This window comes from Coffea arabica, chromosome 2c (genome assembly GCF_036785885.1).
Source record: "Coffea arabica cultivar ET-39 chromosome 2c, Coffea Arabica ET-39 HiFi, whole genome shotgun sequence".
Classification (NCBI taxonomy): Eukaryota; Viridiplantae; Streptophyta; class Magnoliopsida; order Gentianales; family Rubiaceae; genus Coffea; species Coffea arabica.
In genome coordinates this window covers 18,080,585-18,098,230 of record NC_092312.1, presented here as the reverse complement: position 1 = coordinate 18,098,230, position 17,646 = coordinate 18,080,585, and the positions used below count along the sequence as shown (strand labels likewise).

The 17,646-nt window shown below is 38.2% G+C and overlaps 2 protein-coding genes, 1 non-coding gene and 1 pseudogene across 3 annotated transcripts; 3 read left to right on the top strand and 1 right to left on the bottom strand.

Moving 5' to 3' along the window:
- The first annotated feature begins 3,695 nt into the window (after nt 1-3,695).
- On the top strand, nt 3,696-4,458 carry LOC113733495 (uncharacterized). The gene has a single exon (XM_027259869.2). The coding sequence runs from the start codon at nt 3,909-3,911 to the stop codon at nt 4,263-4,265; it is 357 nt and encodes a 118-aa protein (XP_027115670.1). The 5' UTR covers nt 3,696-3,908; the 3' UTR covers nt 4,266-4,458.
- Nucleotides 4,459-5,855: 1,397 nt separating this feature from the next.
- LOC140035130 (probable beta-D-xylosidase 5) lies at nt 5,856-9,705 on the bottom strand (annotated as a pseudogene).
- TRNAN-GUU (transfer RNA asparagine (anticodon GUU)) lies at nt 5,892-5,965 on the top strand. Its single transcript has one exon. It is a non-coding gene; the product is annotated as a tRNA-Asn (tRNA).
- Nucleotides 9,706-11,462: 1,757 nt separating the features above from the next.
- LOC140035129 (uncharacterized) lies at nt 11,463-15,999 on the top strand. Its single transcript, XM_072074859.1, has 4 exons — nt 11,463-12,937; nt 13,239-13,484; nt 13,580-13,671; nt 14,666-15,999. The coding sequence occupies exons 1-4, from the start codon at nt 12,146-12,148 to the stop codon at nt 15,441-15,443; spliced, it is 1,908 nt and encodes a 635-aa protein (XP_071930960.1). The 5' UTR covers nt 11,463-12,145; the 3' UTR covers nt 15,444-15,999.
- The last annotated feature ends 1,647 nt before the right edge of the window (nt 16,000-17,646 follow it).

Here is a 17,646-nt window from a genome sequence, read left to right as displayed (position 1 = left end):
CCTCATTTCTTACTCAATCTTGTGATTCAACCGTTTAAATTCCAAAATTCTCCATAAAAGTGAGTTGCTAGGCTAGTTTGAGGTGTTTGGTGGAGCCATTTGGGAAGAACAAGCCCTAGCTATCTTGTTTCTTGAGGTTACAAAGGTGAGTTGTGAAGAACCACTTTCCTCCCTCTAATAATGCTTAATTCATGATTAGTGGTGGTATAAGATGCAACTTTATGGATTATATTTTGAGTTTTGGTTGAATTGGTGAAGTTTTCTAATTATTGGTGATTTTTCTGTTTTAATATGAACATGATTGTGTGGCTATCTATGATGATTGGAAATGATGTTTAAGGACTCTAGGAGGTAGGAAAAGTGGTAAATTGCAAGTAATTTCTGTTTTGGAAGAAAAATTGGAAAGTTAGGGTTCTTGATTTTACATTCTGTCCGGTTTTATTGCACCATGTTAGAGGCCGAATTGACCTTGGGTTAAAACATGAAAGTTGTAGGGAATGATATTTTAGAGATGTTTGCAAAATTTTAGGTCAATCGGAGTAGCGTAGCTTGTGAAAAGACAGAATTACCCTTACTGTCCTGGTTTTACCCGAATTTGATAGTTGCGGCTGTAATTGATTAATTTGGTTGGAAATGCTTCAGAATTGGTTGTTGAGGTCTTCTGATGAATTGTAGCCCTGTTTCTTAGCTTTAGGATGGCTTTGAAATTACTGGATTTGGACTTGGGTAGCCTGTTTTATGGTGTTTGCACCAGAATGCGGTTTGTAAATCTGTTTTTCCGGTTCTGGTGTAGTATCTTGCATTTTTGACCTTGTTACACTTGAAACTGGATAGAGTTGCCTTCTGGAACATTGTAGCCCTATCTCTTAGCTTCGAAACGGTGTATCTTGCACCTTCATCCGATAATCGTAGTGCCTTTGGTGATAAAATCGCAAAATGATGTCAAAACCTGTTTTTTTTTTCGGGGTTAAAGCTAATCCCATTTCCGGATTTGTTTTTCCTTAGCTTGAATTATACTTGTACTACTTGGAGCTTACTGAACGACTATTGAATTTAAATTGTTGTGTAGGTACCTTTGGGTTTGAATGAGGAAAATAATGAAGCCATAAATGGCTGGAAAATAGGTAAATACAAAGGGCGTACTGCCCAAATTTTGGCTCGAGGGCTAAGTGTCGATTTGAACTTGTATATTTTTCGTGTGGCAAATACTATGATCGTTTTCCATCTTAACACTTGATACCTTTTCCATTTGAACCTTCAAATGTTTAATTACTACTTCATACCAAAATATAGAGGTATGACCTAAGGTTTTCTCAATCTAGACATGTAGGCCTTAATACTTATTTGAATGTATATTGATTTTGAACTACATAAATGATTTCGAAAACAATGTTTCTTAGTCTATCGAGTTGGATTATGATTTATTTTAGTCAAGTGTTTTCCATCGGAAATTTGATAACCTTTTTGGATTTAGTTTCGCATTTGGTTTATTAACCCTAGCTATTTTCGACCCCAGGTCCAAATACTTTCTTTTCATTTTAAAGTCATGTTTATACGTTTTACTCGTAATTAGTTAGATTTTCTTCGATTTATTTGTTGTGATTAGATGAACTATAATATTTCTCTTGTTAATTTAGGTTTTGTCGGTGACTGCGAGTAATATTCGAAGGGATATTTGCACGTTGTTTTGCGTAAATAGGTGAGTGTTCCTTATCTGCTATATTTTCTTGATTTTATGACTTGTATTACTGTTTGATTATGTGTTAAGTGCTTTCAATAATTTTCGAAACGAGTTTTTTAGGCGCGTGTGTACTTTATCGGACTCGACCTAAATAAATGTGAAATTTCAAGGATTTAATGATTGAAATATTAGTTGCGCATGATGTAAGCCTTATGGCTGAACTGGACCCTGCCCTTCGTTACCGATCGACTCGAGCCAGAAGCGGAATCGGTCGGGCGATATGGTGACCTTGGGTGTGAATGTCGGTATACTCGAGTATTACCTTGTAAGTTCGTGGAGCCTAACCAATTTCCAGGAGGGGGTGAATGAAATGAACAAAAGAATGAGGGTTTTATTTCAAAAAAAATGAAATTTTCCAAGCAATTGGAGGAATAAGGGAAAGTGACAGGAGAACGCGCGAGCGAGCGAATGTTTGGTTCCATGTGAGCCCGTATCCTTTTAATGTATGTGTTCTTATTGCTTTCCATGCTAAATGTTTCTTGGATTATTGATTATTGATGGTTAATGTATTGGCTTTGTTGTTTAATTACATGTTCGGAACCTCGCTGAACTTTTAACTCATCCCTTTAGTTTTGTTTTTCTTAGCAGGGGAAGGCGAGCAAGGACGATAGCTCGGTATAGACTAGCTGGTCTAGTTTTTGATGTTTTTTGTAAGGGTTCTCGCCCTAGTGTTTGGCACGGGGTGGTTGTATGGTGAATTTGGGAACTTTTGTATATTTGATGGTTGTACTTTCTTTTGAGATCGTAATGTATATAAGTTTCGTTTAAGTTTTTGGATCATTGCTATGTTTTTCGTATGGGCTTGATCTGGTTTTGCTCGAGGATGGAAGTGATCGATTGAGTTCCGGCGAGAGTTGGGCAGGCGGTCCGCCGAACCCTTTGGTTCGCCTTAGGGGGAGGTGGGATCGTCACAAATTATAAAATGGGGTTTTTATCAGTTTATTCCATTAAACTATATAGTTTAGTCTCAGATGTTAACTTTTAGTCACTTAAATCCTTGGACTAACTGTTTGGCAATTATTGTATTCCTTGCAATTTTTTTTCAAAATACTAAAATATATTTTTTAAACAACTAACACTTGTGACCCTATTAACGAGGGCGGACCCAATAACCAAACCGATTAAAATTCCGTGCGCCTCGCGTCATGTGATGTCAAATGGATTTGGCTGAAATTTTGTTGGCAGGAGGCGAGGCTGGAGAGTTGAAATATACGCATTTTGCATTGAAGAAACGAGCTAGGGATGGCAAAAAAATGCCGCCATTATGAAACTACAAACGGTTGTCCACGTGCCTTTTGCACCCAGAAATTCATGGATTGGATTGGAAGCAGCGGCAGCAGCACCTTGATTTCGAGGTCTCAACTTCTCAGTAGTATTAAACCTTAGCCCTGTTCGACTGGCCCATGTCATCGACTGCCCCTGCCAGCTCATCACAAACCCGTGTATTAATTAGGTAAGTCTCTTTACCCCACATAAATCTCGTCAAACATGGACTTTTTTTTTTTATCCCTTCCTAATCATTTGGTCATCGGAGAGCTGGCAGGAAATGCATGCATTCCTTCATTTTCCAGTGATTTTGTTTTGATTTTTCGTTTTTTTCCAGCCTCAGCCGCCGCCCCTCTTCATTCATTAGTAGCTAGTGTTATTCTCGATCTCATCCCATGAGCACAAGGAAGAAACAAAAAAAAAAAAAAAAGCAGTCAAAGCCTTAATTAGGTGCCATCCATAATACAACACGGTATTGGCCCATTGCATGTCCGATGATCTATCACTAAGTCAATTTTGCTGACTTTCGTTGCTTTCCGTTGCCAATTTGTCCTGCACTACCTTAATCAGCATTAAGATAAAGATGACAAAAAGAAAACTCCTGCGATTCATGCTACCCAAAACGGGTTTGAATTTTCAAACTTCGCACGAGTTTTGGATGATTTTTTTTTTAAAAAAAAAAAAAAACCTTTTCTTTAGTAATTTGCTTCTTAAAGTTAAAGGATATGGAGTCTTGGTCATTATCATTGAATTTTCCTCCTGCCTGAGGAGCAGTATAAATAAATGTCAGCTTTCAATTCTCTCATTAATACATCCAAACTAGGCATCCATCGTTGTTAGTCTCAAAAACAAAACTTTACTAGGCTGCTAAGAGCAGAGCATCAACTAATTAAGGCAGGCAATGGAGGGCTTAATACCGTTTATCATCCGCTCCTTGAGGAAGCAAAGGCCTGGGAACAGCTACAGATCCCTGTCCGACACCTCTAACCGCAGCTATCACTTGCTGCTTGGAGGAGAACAATCAGTTGAACTTGAGGGTTCATCTCATCGTCGAACCAGGTCAGAATGTCAGCAACCGAGTTCTGATTTCTCGGAGCAGCGTTCAGGTGGCACTGGCTTGGATTACATCTCCCATGCCAAGAGCTTCACCGGTAGAGCCACTTCCGTCCTGAGCCCTTTGACCACTCGCGTCCCCCCCCACATGAACTCCGCTGCCAATATGGCCAGTTACAATGTTCCCATCGGAATCAAGCCTTAAATAAGGCAGAACAATAATAATGTTCCGTAATTATCTGTTTTTTTCCCCATAGCCCATAGGTAGGTGCTTGTTGGATATAGATGATGAGTCCGCTCTGATTAGATCAGGTTCGCAAGTCTGTGAAGGATCATGGGGTGTTCCATTTATGAAATTCTTCCAATTGTAAAAATATAATACGAATACTTTGTCGTAATATTTCATTTGCAGGTGATCAATTGTTTTCTTTTGCAACTTGTTTTAGTTTTAGTCTATGCTTTAAGCTCGAGCAGGTAACTTATCAAACTGTTCTGCCTGCGGAATACGCTCGGAACACTAATAGACGCCTTTCGCCTGTCAGATGCAAAAATTTTATGCTGCTGGGCCGGGAACATATAGACTAGTTCAATGTTCTTGCATTCCAATACTTGCTCATTTTTCAGAATTCCCTGATCCCAGATTGCGCTTCATACTTGTCCGATTCCTAAAATTGAACCAAAAGGCCCATAGTTTTATGTTGGTTAGATACAGAAACAATACTTGACAAGACAGGCATAATCTACCTCCATATTCTTGCAAATGCCGGATGATTGCGTGCATTTCTTGGGTTCGTATGGCCTATTGACTGGCGTGGAATATTTGGTTGTCTTTTGGAAGTCTAATGAAGGTGCGCAGAAGATTCGAGATTCTTGCGCGGGTATAGCTCCGCAACAGCACGGAAATGGGGCAGGAACTGACAACCGTTCCTGAAGGTTCACGGTCACGGTGTGACCTAAAAAATTTGTGCGACTCAGATTACAACATGTAACTCGATTTTCAAGGTATATGTGATGCCCACAAAAAAGTGTTGTAAAATTATGTCATGTACAAAGTAAGTTATATCGTGTGCAATAGAAGTTACGCGCAGTGAAAAATGAATACAACCTGCAACCATCTGTGTCCCTTGTCCGCAACAACACAACTTGAATTTTGTATCGACCGAACTCGAACCAAGTTCGAATTACTTGTTTGAAATCACTAGTCGAACTCATAATTCTAGTATTGAGAGTTGCATTTTTTTAATTAAATTATTAATATTACAAAATTACTCTCTTAGATATGTTGTTTGTGAAATTTATTAAAGAAATTAGAACCACTAATAGATTTCGAACTCGATTGGACTTGGCAACTATTTCAAACATTTTCAAGTCAAGTTCAAACTCGATCTCAATCAAAAAATCTTTTAAGTTGAGCTTGAGTTCCAACTCTCAGGCTCATTCAAGCTCGAGAGCACTTTTTCGGCTATCAAATTCAAACTTGAACATAGTGATAATTAAGTTCAATTCGATTCGGCTCGAATGGACTCTTAGTTTAATGGGAATGCTACAACTCCTTTTTTTAACTTTCCTCTCTTGTCGGTTGTGTACTCTGTATTCATGAGTGGAAATTTCTGTGCTGCTACAAAATTTCAATTTCACCAGAAAAGAGAGATATAACCCATCAAAAAAATAGTTTAGAAAAACAAAAAAGGGGACTTGAACGTCATTTGTAAATTACGATAAATGAGTGAATCTATTCTGTTTTCTGGTTTTACTCGGTCAAGGTATCCGTCTTTTTTGACAGATCAAAGGAAGGTTATATAAGTTATAATTAATTCCCATACAAAGCACAGCTGGAGTAGCTCAGTTGGTTAGAGCGTGTGGCTGTTAACCACAAGGTCGAAGGTTCAAGCCCTTCTTCTAGCGAAAGATTATCGCAACTGATAATCCTTTTTAATGATATTGATAAACTTTATATTGAACAAGTGATGATCCTTTTTGGCAAACCTACTTTTATTCATCACAAGATCATATATGCAGAAGAGCCATTGGTCCCATTTTCTGTGATCTAAGTATTATCATCTCAGAAAGACATAACTCCTTCGCCCCAACCAGCATTTCCCAGCTGAATATCAAAACGATGCTCCAGTTGTTGTTCACTGGAAGACCCAATGACAAGGGTGTGCTGCCCGGCGACCAATTTCCTCTTCCCCTCCGCGTCCACAATGCTCAAATGTTTGCAAACATCCAGCTTCACTGGGACTGATTCTGCCTCCCCTTGCTTCACCTCTACTTTCTCAAAACCCACAAGTTGTATATTGGGCGTTCCTGTCACTCCTTGTGCAACTGCAGGCTTCCAAAAAACGAGCACAACATGAGATCCATCCATTTTCCCTACATTTTTCACACCGACAATCAATTCAAATTGTAAATTCTTGCAATTCACTTCCGATACGTCAATCACTTGGTTGGATTCGGAGGCAAGGTCAAGATGTCGAATGTTGAAAGGTCGGTGAGAAGTTTTTGGCTGTATAAATATGTTGCCAGGTGCCACTATGATAACCTTGGAATAGTTTGAGTAACTTAAACCAATGCCCAAAATCATAAACCGGCTTGTCTGTGTAAAATCTGTAGGTTCTTCCTGGAAAGCTTGCGCAGGCATTCGCTCTCATATGCATGTCATCCATGGGCACTTTCTCTGCGTATTCTTGTGGATACCAAGTAAAAGGAGACCTACCACCTGAAAGTAATGCATAAAAAAAAAAAATGTAACATCAAGAGGAGTACCATGATAAAGTCATTCATTGTAATTCCGTTTATTGTATAAGAGCTTGTTTAAGATAAAGGAGAGAAATGAGCACCTGGATTGTAATCACCATACAGTACTTGAGCTATAGCATCGCCTCCATCTTGACCTGGATAGCCAGCCCACAAGATTGCCCCAAACTTACTATTGTTCTTCGCGAAAGAGACATCAACAGGACCAGCTGCCATGATAACTAGGACTACAGGTCCTGGTGCTGCTTCAGACACGTCCATCACTAGCTTCTCCTGAAATCCAGGTAACTTTAGGTCCTCCCTATCTAGTCCTTCCCTTTCTATTGACTGACTTAGCCCCACTACAATCACCGCTGTATCTGCTGATGCTGCAGCTTTGGCTGCAGCCTCAATTTGGCTTGCATTTTTGCACTCAACATCACTACATCCCGGCTCGTATGTTAAGCTCTCCCCATACTTCTGCTCAAGAGCTTGCAAAAGGGTAGTGTAGCGGCAGGGTATACCAGCATAGATGCTTATCATAGTTGTGGTCGCATTAGCGTTGGGACCTATGAGGGCCAACTTCCTAGTGATATTTTGGGATAAAGGAAGAACACCATCGTTTTCTAACAAAACTATACCTTGTCTTGCAACTTCACGTCCTAAATTTTGATGGTCATCAGTACATACATCAGATGGCCCAAGTTTCCCAAAGGGATGCTGTTTGGGGTCCCCATCAAAGAAGCCTAGCCGCATTAGAACAATATAATTGTATATCAGGGATTCATCTACTGTAGCCTCCTCAACCTTTTTTAAGTCTATAGCTTTCTGTGTGTAATCCGGGAGAGAGGTTCCACAATTTAAGTTCAAACCTGTGTGGTCATGTGAGACAGATGAGTATGTAGTCCAGAAGAAGAGTCAATGATAACTGCAAATCATTTATTAGAAGATGGCACAGGTGATCAGTACCTGCTTTCAGAGCGAGTGCTACAGCATCCTCAGCTGTATCAGTGTAATTCATTTGTTTGTAATACGTGCTAATGGAATCGCAATCTGAAACTATATATCTGCATCAGAGCAAACAAATGTAGCCTCAGGACATGATCAACAAAATTGCCATTTTCGCTATATTTGTTCTCGAGTAATGTATCATAAAAATATTGATGAGGTGCTTTTCCAGAACTGGTATTACTATACAACACAAAAGTTGTAGACTTCTGTGGAAGAAACATACCCATCTAGTCCCCATTGATCTCTGATAATTCCTTTCAGCAAATTGGGGTCTGCACAGGTTGGGATCCCATTCACCTTGTTGTATGAACACATTACACTGCTGACATGCCCCTCTTGTACGCAGCTCTTGAATGGTGGCTGATAAGTGTCCTCCAAATCCTGTGCTGTCACCTATCAGCAATGAGGATGTCTTAACTTGTCAAAACTTTTCTCCTTTCCCCAATACTTCTTAAGAAGAAAGAGGGGAAAATATATTTAAATAAAGACACAAAAAATTGTAGGCGTCTAACTGGAAATGAAATTATTTTATGAAAACTATGCAGGAAAACACAAAAATAATCTGAAACATTCTGCACGATCATGAGCAGTGCCAATGGTACTTTTGTTTTTTTGGGATATAAGTAGTATTTTGAAATACCAAAGGGATGTGAGAGCATATACACCTTCAAAAATAGTAAGTTGGATAAGAAACATCTAAAAAATGCTCTGTCAGAAAAATGGATTCTCATTAACTTATAGAGTAATTATCGGCAATAAAGTATACAATAGACATATTGTAGATAGTGCCAATGGAAGAGAAGGAATCCACAATACTATATTTCATACCTTTGCATCAAAGGTAAAACGAGTAATACCCTTCCAATTATCAATGTCATAGGCAGTATAGTGCTTACAACAGCTGGAAACTTTGAGTGGCCTGTTGGGTCCTGACTTGTTCACTTCCTGATTTCCTACCTCTTGCAGTCCCCGGACATAACTGACTGCATACTTGGAAACCACAAGAGGGTCTTCTCCGGGGGTCTCTTGAGCCCTTCCCCATCTGGGATCACGAAGCACGTTTATAGTTGGACTCCAGAAAGTTAAACCAGACAAGCCCACATTGTACATTGCTCGAGCTTCGGTTGACACAACTTGTCCCATCTTGTACCACAGGTCAGTGTTAAAACTGGCAGCTGAAAGAATTACTGCTGGGAAACTAGTTGCACCAGGAACTGTTTCATTAAAACGCACACCCTTCCCGGTATTTGAGACCCCATGAAGTGCCTCATTCCACCAATAATAGAAAGGCACCCCAAGCCTTGGGATGCCCTTAGCTTCATCGCCTAGCTGTTGAACTTTTTCTTCAAGGGTCAAGCGCGAAACTAGGTCTCGGGCTCGCTCTTCGTAGGATAAGCTGGTATTACAAAATGCATAGTTTACAGCATTGGGGTCACTCGCATCACATGCATGTGGTTGAGTAACACATCGTTTGGTTACAAAGATAAGTAGGAAAAAGAGGGCAAACAGAATACGTTTTTTCATGGCTTCCCTAAGCTGACCCATTTTTCTAATTTTTGGAACTTCGGGTGGTTGATTAATTTTGATTCTACAATCCTCCATTTATACTTTGATGCTGAGCCACATTTTTCATAGAGTGCTAAAAATATGACTTCTGCCACAAGCTGCAACACGGGATATGACTTTTTATTGAGGCAATACAGGTGTATGCCTTTAATTGCCTAGGTTGGCAATGATTTTGGGATGCTTAAGCGTGGAAGACAAAAAAGTGCCGAACATGGCTATGGACCACTGGTTCGTCCATCATCTAATAGCAAAAGAAAAATGGCAGATAACAGACTGGTTCGCAGTTCTCTCTGATTCCACGGTTACACTTACCTCAAGCAAGGATATCCATCTGTTTCGCTACATGCTTAATGTAAGCAAAAAGCGACGACATTTTCATGTTATCCCTTAGAAATAAAGCACATTTCCTATGAGTATATTGACACTGATTTCTCATTCTGATTGGTCGGAAATTTAGAAGCTGTAATGCAGTTAGCTTCTCGGTTTTCATGTTATCCCTTAGGATTAAAGCACACTTTGTATGAGTATATTGATAACGATTTCTCATTCTGGTTGGTTCTGAAATGTAGAAGCTGTAATCCAATTAGCTTCTTGGTTCTTGCTAAACCAAAAAAGGAAATGACTACTTATTCTTAGCTGCTTGATGGATATTGCACGCCAAATTGCAACTAGTGAATAATGTGCACTATGTGATGGAGTTTTTGTGGAAAAGGAAAATTGGAGGAAGCCCTTAAGAACAATTTGCACATTCTGCCACTGCACTACAAGTCTATACAGAAGTCATTGGCGAGCTTGTAGTTTTCAGGATTTCTGACGATCTTCAAGCATTTAAAAACTCCACATTGTGTGGAAGAGACAAAGTGCATGATGAAAATTAGATGAACTTTAGAGATCAAGTGAGAACAGAGTAGTGTCTTCGAAGCAATTGCCAAAGCAATAAAGTATGACAAGCCACCAAGATGTCATCTTAATATCTTATCAGCAATTTGCAGGCTTAACTTTGGAAACTGTAGTGTGCTGTGATAGCAAAATGATTACTGTTCTGTGACTTAGCCCCAATTCTAGGTATAGCAGACAATAAGGCCGTGCATAGGGTTGTCAGCAGACTGTGGATTGGGACTTTTTAAGTCTTTTGTGTGTGCGCGCCATGGATTCGGTTTATTTTGTAATGCTTCTCCTACTAAGGGTGCTATCAAGCCAAGTGCCCGCAAGTAGCTTGCGAGAGCAGCTTAGTCAAAAGTTTGGAGTTCGAGCTCTCATTGCATGTAATGAGTCGCATTCGAGTATTAGAAGTAAATACTCGAGTATTCTATTCGTGAGTGGCTTAGTCAAAAGTTTAGAATTTGAACTCGAATTGCTTGTTACGTGTAATGAGTCGTGTTCGAGTATCAGAAGTAAATACTTGAATATTCGACGAGTTTAATTGAGTATTTATATCATTTATATATTATATATTTTAATTATGAAATGACTATCAAGGGTTCATAGTTTAATAAATTTACATGAAGTAATGTTCAATAAAAAAAAAGTGATGGATGAAAAAATGATAATATAATAAATTAAAATGTAAAAAATTAAAAACAAAAAAAGAAAAACTTGAGTTTGAACTAGAGTAATTCGAGTTTGATAAGACTTGCAATTTACTCGAACTCAAACAAATTGAGTTCAAACTTAATTTTCATTATGTTAAGTTCAAATTTATATACTCGATCGAACTCGAACTCGAGCTAAGTTCGAAGGTGCTACTCGAGTTCGACTCAGCCCGACAGCATCTCTACCTCCTACCCTTACAAAAAAAAAAAAAAAAAAAAAAAAAAAAAAACAGAATGTACCAAGGAAAAAAGAGCAAGTCGGAAAAAGCAACATGCAAAACTCACAAATGAATAAACGAAGATGTATTTGACCACCCAAAAAATGACTATCATCACTTATCTTGTGAAGGGAAAAAGGATCACGTGTTTGTTAAGTACCAGCCACCAGCGATGAACGATCGCTCATTCAGTCATTCTATCCACAAAGTCGGGAAAGGGGCACCAACAATTATTCATTTTCACTAATTGGAAAGACTAATTGTCTTGACCTGGGTCCAAATAATTTTTGAACCGAAATCTATTGGTTCAAAATGATTAATCCAAATAGTCATTTGACTCCCGTATCAAACCTTTCCTTTTCTCTTCCCACCACCAATGTGAAATACTGCATCCTACTAACCTTTGAGGCTTTACGAGAAATCCATCAGAAGAATTCAGACTATCCACTTTCTTTAGAATTTTATGAGAACATTTGTATTGATCAGAATTATATACCAAATAATGTGATAAAATGTGAGCGCAATAAAAATTGCATCCAAAAGGGACGTTAGTATTTTCCCGTAATTCCTTGCTGCATCAGTTAACCCTTTGTCTCCTCTACCAACCGTCCGATTGCTTTGACGGTTTGACCTGCAACCCAGATGTGTCATAACGCGCATGATAACCTTTCCATTTGACCGTTTCCCGCTTTCCATGGCTATGTTTTCTCTTCCTCATAACTCTTTAAATCCGGACGCTACCTCTGCTTCTTTCTGCTCTTGTTTTTACAGAATTGTTTGGCTGTATTCAATTATTTTTCTGCCTTATTGCGGCCTTGCTAATGTTAATGCTCGACTTTGTCTAACGATATTGTTCAAGATTTCACGTCTAGATTCCCAGTTTGTTTCAACCATTCCACGATTCGCATTGAAGAATTGAATTTTGTTAGTCATCAAAGATTGTTGCTAATATCGGTTTCTTGATGGTAATGGCTTTATTGAAATCTGGGGTTCTTGAAAAACATCTTCAGGAATTGAAAGATGAGGACCAGACATTGGGGGATGACAGGAAACCTGTATTGTTGCAAATTAGAAGCATAATTCCCGTATTAGAAGAAGGTGATCTTTTTCCTGATAGAGGATTTTATTTGAAGGTATCGGATGCGTCACATGCTATGTACGTTTCCTTGCCTCAAGAGCAGAATGATATGATTTTGAGCAATAAATTGAAGCTTGGACAATTCATTTATGTACATAAGTTGGAGAAATCAGAGCCTGTACCCTTGATCAGAGGCTTAACCCCCGTCCCCGGTAGGCGGCCGTGTGAAGGAAGTCCTGAAGACATCCATTCTCCAACTGCATTGGTGAAGTTTCTTCAGGTATTGGACACAGATCCAGTTGTTGAAAAGGGAGTGATTTCGGAGAAGACAATCAATGAAGATTCAACTATTTCAAGAAAGCCACTATATAGAGGATTATCTGATTCGGAAGGCTTAATAAGAAATCATAATGGCTTGCAGCAGAGGCCGAGGGGAAGGTTTCGTTCTTTGAGTGCCTCAAGAACACGTCATGGGGAAAGGACAGTGGGATCACGAAGCAGTAAGCCAACTTCCACGGATGATGATTCTGATTCTGATAGTACGCTGTCATCAGTGTCATTGATGTCAAAAAGAAAAAGCTGGACTCAGTCGGACATTTTGGGGTTGAAGCAAATGTTTGACTCTTCAGCCATCAAAAATGAGAGTAAACCCGTGGCTAAAAGCCTGAGTGCCAATGTGAGTGGACTATTGTCACTTATCTTTTCCAGATCTTACTATATGAGCTGAATTCAAGTAACATGTCAAATCATAGTGTCTAAGGAAAGATTTCAGTGTCTATTTCCTCTAAGATTTTGATTATCTGTCCAATTTATCTGGGAAAATTTATATCACAAATTGCATGTAAACACTTACACTTGTTTATTTCCATGTTTGCTTAATATTATTGTTTGTGAACTCTTTTGTACGCTATGAATTACGATAATGTCCATGTTTTTGGCCTCGGTTAATTTCCATCTCACAAAATCTATATAGACAGGTTTCACCTGTTCGTTCTATGAGGTACGACAGCTCAGATGAATGTTCAAGCTCAACCACACGTAGGAGAGATGTGAGTTCGACTAAGAAATTGGTAAAAGGTACCAACAAGAGCAGGACTCCTGTGCCGAAGGTGATTTCTGAGCAGACTTCCCAACCAGTATCTAGCCTAGTCCATGATGGAAAAGGGGCAGAAACTGCAATAGCTTGGGAATCCCTCCCATCCAAATTAGTAAAGCTTGGAAAGGTATGCAGTTAACCTTTCCTCACAAGACTTGCATGTACTAGTTTCTTTTTCCTACTGGAGTAGCAATGGTGGATATTCTGTTGCTTGCACTGCAGGAGGTAGTTCGGCAAAGAGACATTGCTTTGAGTGCCGCTGCTGATGCTCTTCAAGAAGCTTGTGCTGCAGAGAGATTGCTTAATTCATTAAGGTGAGAAATACACGAGATTCCTAAACAAGATTTTATCTTTTTTCTTTGTTAATGCATAGATGCAGAGAGATTGCTTAATTCATTAAGGTGAGAAATACACGAGATTCCTAACCAAGATTTTATCTTTTTTCTTTGTTAATGCATAGATGCTTACAGAGAGTACTGCTTTTTCCACCTTTTCTTATTTGATAATTTGTAATGAGTGATGAAGAAACTAAGAACATATTGTTCATGTATCATGATGACGGTAATTCATTCGCTAAATAAGCTGATAGTTGGAGAGCTCATTCTGAAGATATTTCCAGCTTGCATTCTATAACGCATATCCCTGAATTTGGCCCATGAAGTTCAGTTCGTGGTTCCTCTGTTACCATACAGTAACTTTCTGTGTTTAGCCTCCAATAGCTTAAGGTCTTAAGATACTTTCTCACTCAATTAACTGTTCGACGTTAATCTTCTCTTCTGCCTGGAATTTTTAAACCTACATTTCTTCGCATGTTGTGCATCATTAGTAATTTTGGACATCCATGTGTCCTGACAAGTACATACATGTTGAGTCTAACATGATCCATCCCAAGGTTTTCGCGCTGCAGTATACGTGTTCAACTTTAAGGCGACAAGGATGCATCACTGGCTAGATTTATGGAACTTGGTGTCGTTAATAACAGGACAGGAGGGCATTAGCATTTTTACGCTTTTATTCATTTTTGAGAATTGGAGTGCCAAGTAGCCAGCTGTTAGAAAATATATTGTTCTTTTCTAAGAGAGTAGAAATTCAATGTACAAAGATGATCTTTGAAGTCAAACATATAACTTATGATGTTAAGCAAATTTTCTATGCACTTCACTTCCAGAATTATGACTGGAAGAATGATTTTATTGCACAAAAGTTAGTTGAAAGTTTTAGATAGTGTTGGAAAAGCTTTATCTGGAATTGTTGATTCTGCTTCCTCCTAGACTTTCTAATCCATTTCACTTCGTTGGGTTCTCCCAGTACATATTCAGAATTCCATGTATCAGGAGAAGAAGATGTGCAGCCATATGTTGATAAGTTTTTTGACCTCCAAGACGACTTGGCTCGCACCAGATTGATTGTGCAGTCACTGACAAATATAAGCCCATTCAAGACACCAGAAACTGATGCAAATGGCACTACTTCAGTCAAGGAAGCGTTGAATATAGCACTCGAAAGAAAGAAAAATGCCACTACATGGATTAAATCTGCTGTGGCTTTTGATCTTTCCACATGCTCTAGTGACCCTCTGAAGCTCAGCGTCTCTCCTGTGGCAGCAACTGACGCAGTGAAGAAACCAAGCCGCTGTGTCAAACCAAAAGGTGCACGTATTATTAGGAGACAGAGAACTAATGATGATTTACCTCTTCTTGTGGCATCTGACAAGGATTACCAAGCCGAATGGACAAGGGGCAGTACTCTATGTGCAGCCGCCGACCTAGCTAGTTTGCTGCAGGATGAATGCAGAAAATTGCTTTTGAGTTATGTAGAGAATTACTTGGAGGAAGTTGAAAGTAAAACATCCTCGATGCATTCAGACAGGCAAGTATCAGGGATGATGTATAAGGTCAAGAGAGTAAATGACTGGTTAAATGTGTTCATCGGTAAAGAGCCAAATCTCCCAGGGGATGATGGCTTTAAAATTTTTTCCAACTTGGATGATTCTGAAAGAGAAGCTTATGGAAGGGTGAGGAACAAGATATATGAAATCCTACTAAATCATGTTGAGAGGACCGCCCTGGCTTTCGGAAAGTCTTGATGCTTCCATATGAAGTTACACCCTGAATTACCCAGTCTGCTCATTATGCACGAACCGTGAGGCAAAAGAGACAAAATCAGCAGCACCGTTACAGGTTGAAGTGTGATTGTAACACTGAAGTAATGGAGTACAGAAACGATGATATGTCACAGAATGGATCATGGGGCTGGTGGCTGTTCTCACAGCATATCACGTAGTAGTGTGTTTGGATGAACTGATGTGAATAGTAGCATCTGTAAGCATAGAATTTGCCTTAAAAGTTCGTTTTATTGATTGGCCAACTCCATTTTTTAGTTAAGCCTTTGCTCTTCCAGCAAAGAGCGGCTAGGAGTTTGGACCACTTTTACAACATTCATGTACATACATGTACAGAGAGTCATACAGTCCTATATGCTTTTCTTTAACATGTTGGAGTCTTTCATTCTGGTCATCACTGATTCATGAACAACGAGGGAAGAGTCGAGTGGAAGCAATCGCCATTATTAATGTTCTTTGCTGACGGACAGATTCTCTTTTATTGTTTCTGGAAACCAATAATAGGTGTTGTGATTCTGCATTTGAGTAGCAGTTTTACTCCTGATGCTTACTCAGGTCATTGTCCTCGTACCCGCTTAATATTTTATCTTATATACTATATACTGCATATTGGAATCAAAACTAGACAATCTTGTGACTTTTGACATCAACAAACTGTTGGAGAGGCAACAAATTCTTGAACGGGCTGCATTCACGAATCCGCATACAGCAGCAGATGAACCTATCATAAAATTACACTGAGACGATGATGACTACTTTTGAAAATGATAGAAATGTGGAATGTGAAGCCCAAACACTTTATTCAGCTTTTACTATTTTATTTTACCCATGAATTGAGAACGTAAGTATTTCTATTTCTATGAGTTCTCTAGATTTAGTCTCTATTTTTTTTTTCTCAAGGTACTAAAAGTTTTTTAAAACAATTAAAAAAAGGAATAATAGTTCGACTAATTCAATAATTATATATTGGCGTCAACCGGGCAAGAAATTCTTCTATGGTGCATTGACTTTAGGTTTTAAATTATTTGATTTTTTTCCCCCTAATTTTTAACACTTTATAATCAAGATTATTCTACGTTTCTTGAGCTTATCTTTATAAAATGAAATTTTAAATTTATATATGAAAAAATATTAGGGGTTCAAAATTTTTGGATTAAGTTTTTATATTAATTTTTATAGTACTTAGTTCAAATTTTTATATTCTTATTATTCAATTATTAAATAATATGTAATTTTGTGACATAGAGTATAAATGGAAAAAATTGATAATTAAGTTTATTGAACATTATAAGTAAATATTTAAAACTAATGATGGGTACAAAGAGTGGTATAAATTGATAACTTAGTTTGCAAAAATGAATTTAAATAAGTTTACAAAAAGTTAAAATAAATGGGTTATAAATGGGTAATTGGGTTACCCAATTCATTTTTTGACTTACCCATTTATACCCATCTAATTAAATAGATATAAATGAGTTGACTCACTTATACCCATTACCCATTTTATCCAAACCAACCCGCCCAAGTCACCCATTTTGACACCTCTACTCAAGACTCTCGTCGTTACAAGTTTCATTTCGTTCTGAAGACCGCGAAGGACTAAGAAATCAATGAAAATTTCCGGAAGTAGTTTGAGAAACAACATTAAAAACCATCGTAGAAATTCAAAAACTAATAAAATATGTTCAGCTCGACATGGAACATCTCTTTCTTCTTGAATGCTATTAATTGAAATGCATAATTTCATAAACCTCCTTGAGATTTTTGACAATTTCACTCAGCTTTCCTCAGGTTTATACCTAAATTTCTACTTTAGTCCTTAAACTTAATAATGGTATCTTTAGTCCCTAAATTATAAAATTTGTCTCACTTAAGCAGTGTCATTAAGGAAATAAGACAGATTTCATGCCTAATTGGGTATACTTTAGGGACTAAATTGGAATAAATTTTATGCCTAATTGGGTATATTTTAGGGACTAAATTGGAATCAATTTTATATTTTAAGAACTAAAATGGATAAATTCTATATTTTATGGATTTAAGTACAATATATTTTATAATTTAGGGATTAAAGTGTCTCATTTTAAAATTTAAGAACAAAGGTGAAAATTCGAGTATAGTTAAAGAGTGGAAAGTGGAATTAACCCCTTTGAATGCTAGACTGATT

Bases quoted from the DNA above. Each gene is read 5' to 3' on its own strand.
- LOC113733495 (XM_027259869.2), top strand. From the start codon at position 3,909: ATGGAGGGCTTAATACCGTTTATCATCCGCTCCTTGAGGAAGCAAAGG.
- LOC140035129 (XM_072074859.1), top strand. From the start codon at position 12,146: ATGGTAATGGCTTTATTGAAATCTGGGGTTCTTGAAAAACATCTTCAG. The intron at 12,938-13,238 runs GTGAGTGGACTA...CTATATAGACAG, and splicing joins CTAAAAGCCTGAGTGCCAAT to GTTTCACCTGTTCGTTCTAT. The intron at 13,672-14,665 runs GTGAGAAATACA...GGGTTCTCCCAG, and splicing joins AGATTGCTTAATTCATTAAG to TACATATTCAGAATTCCATG.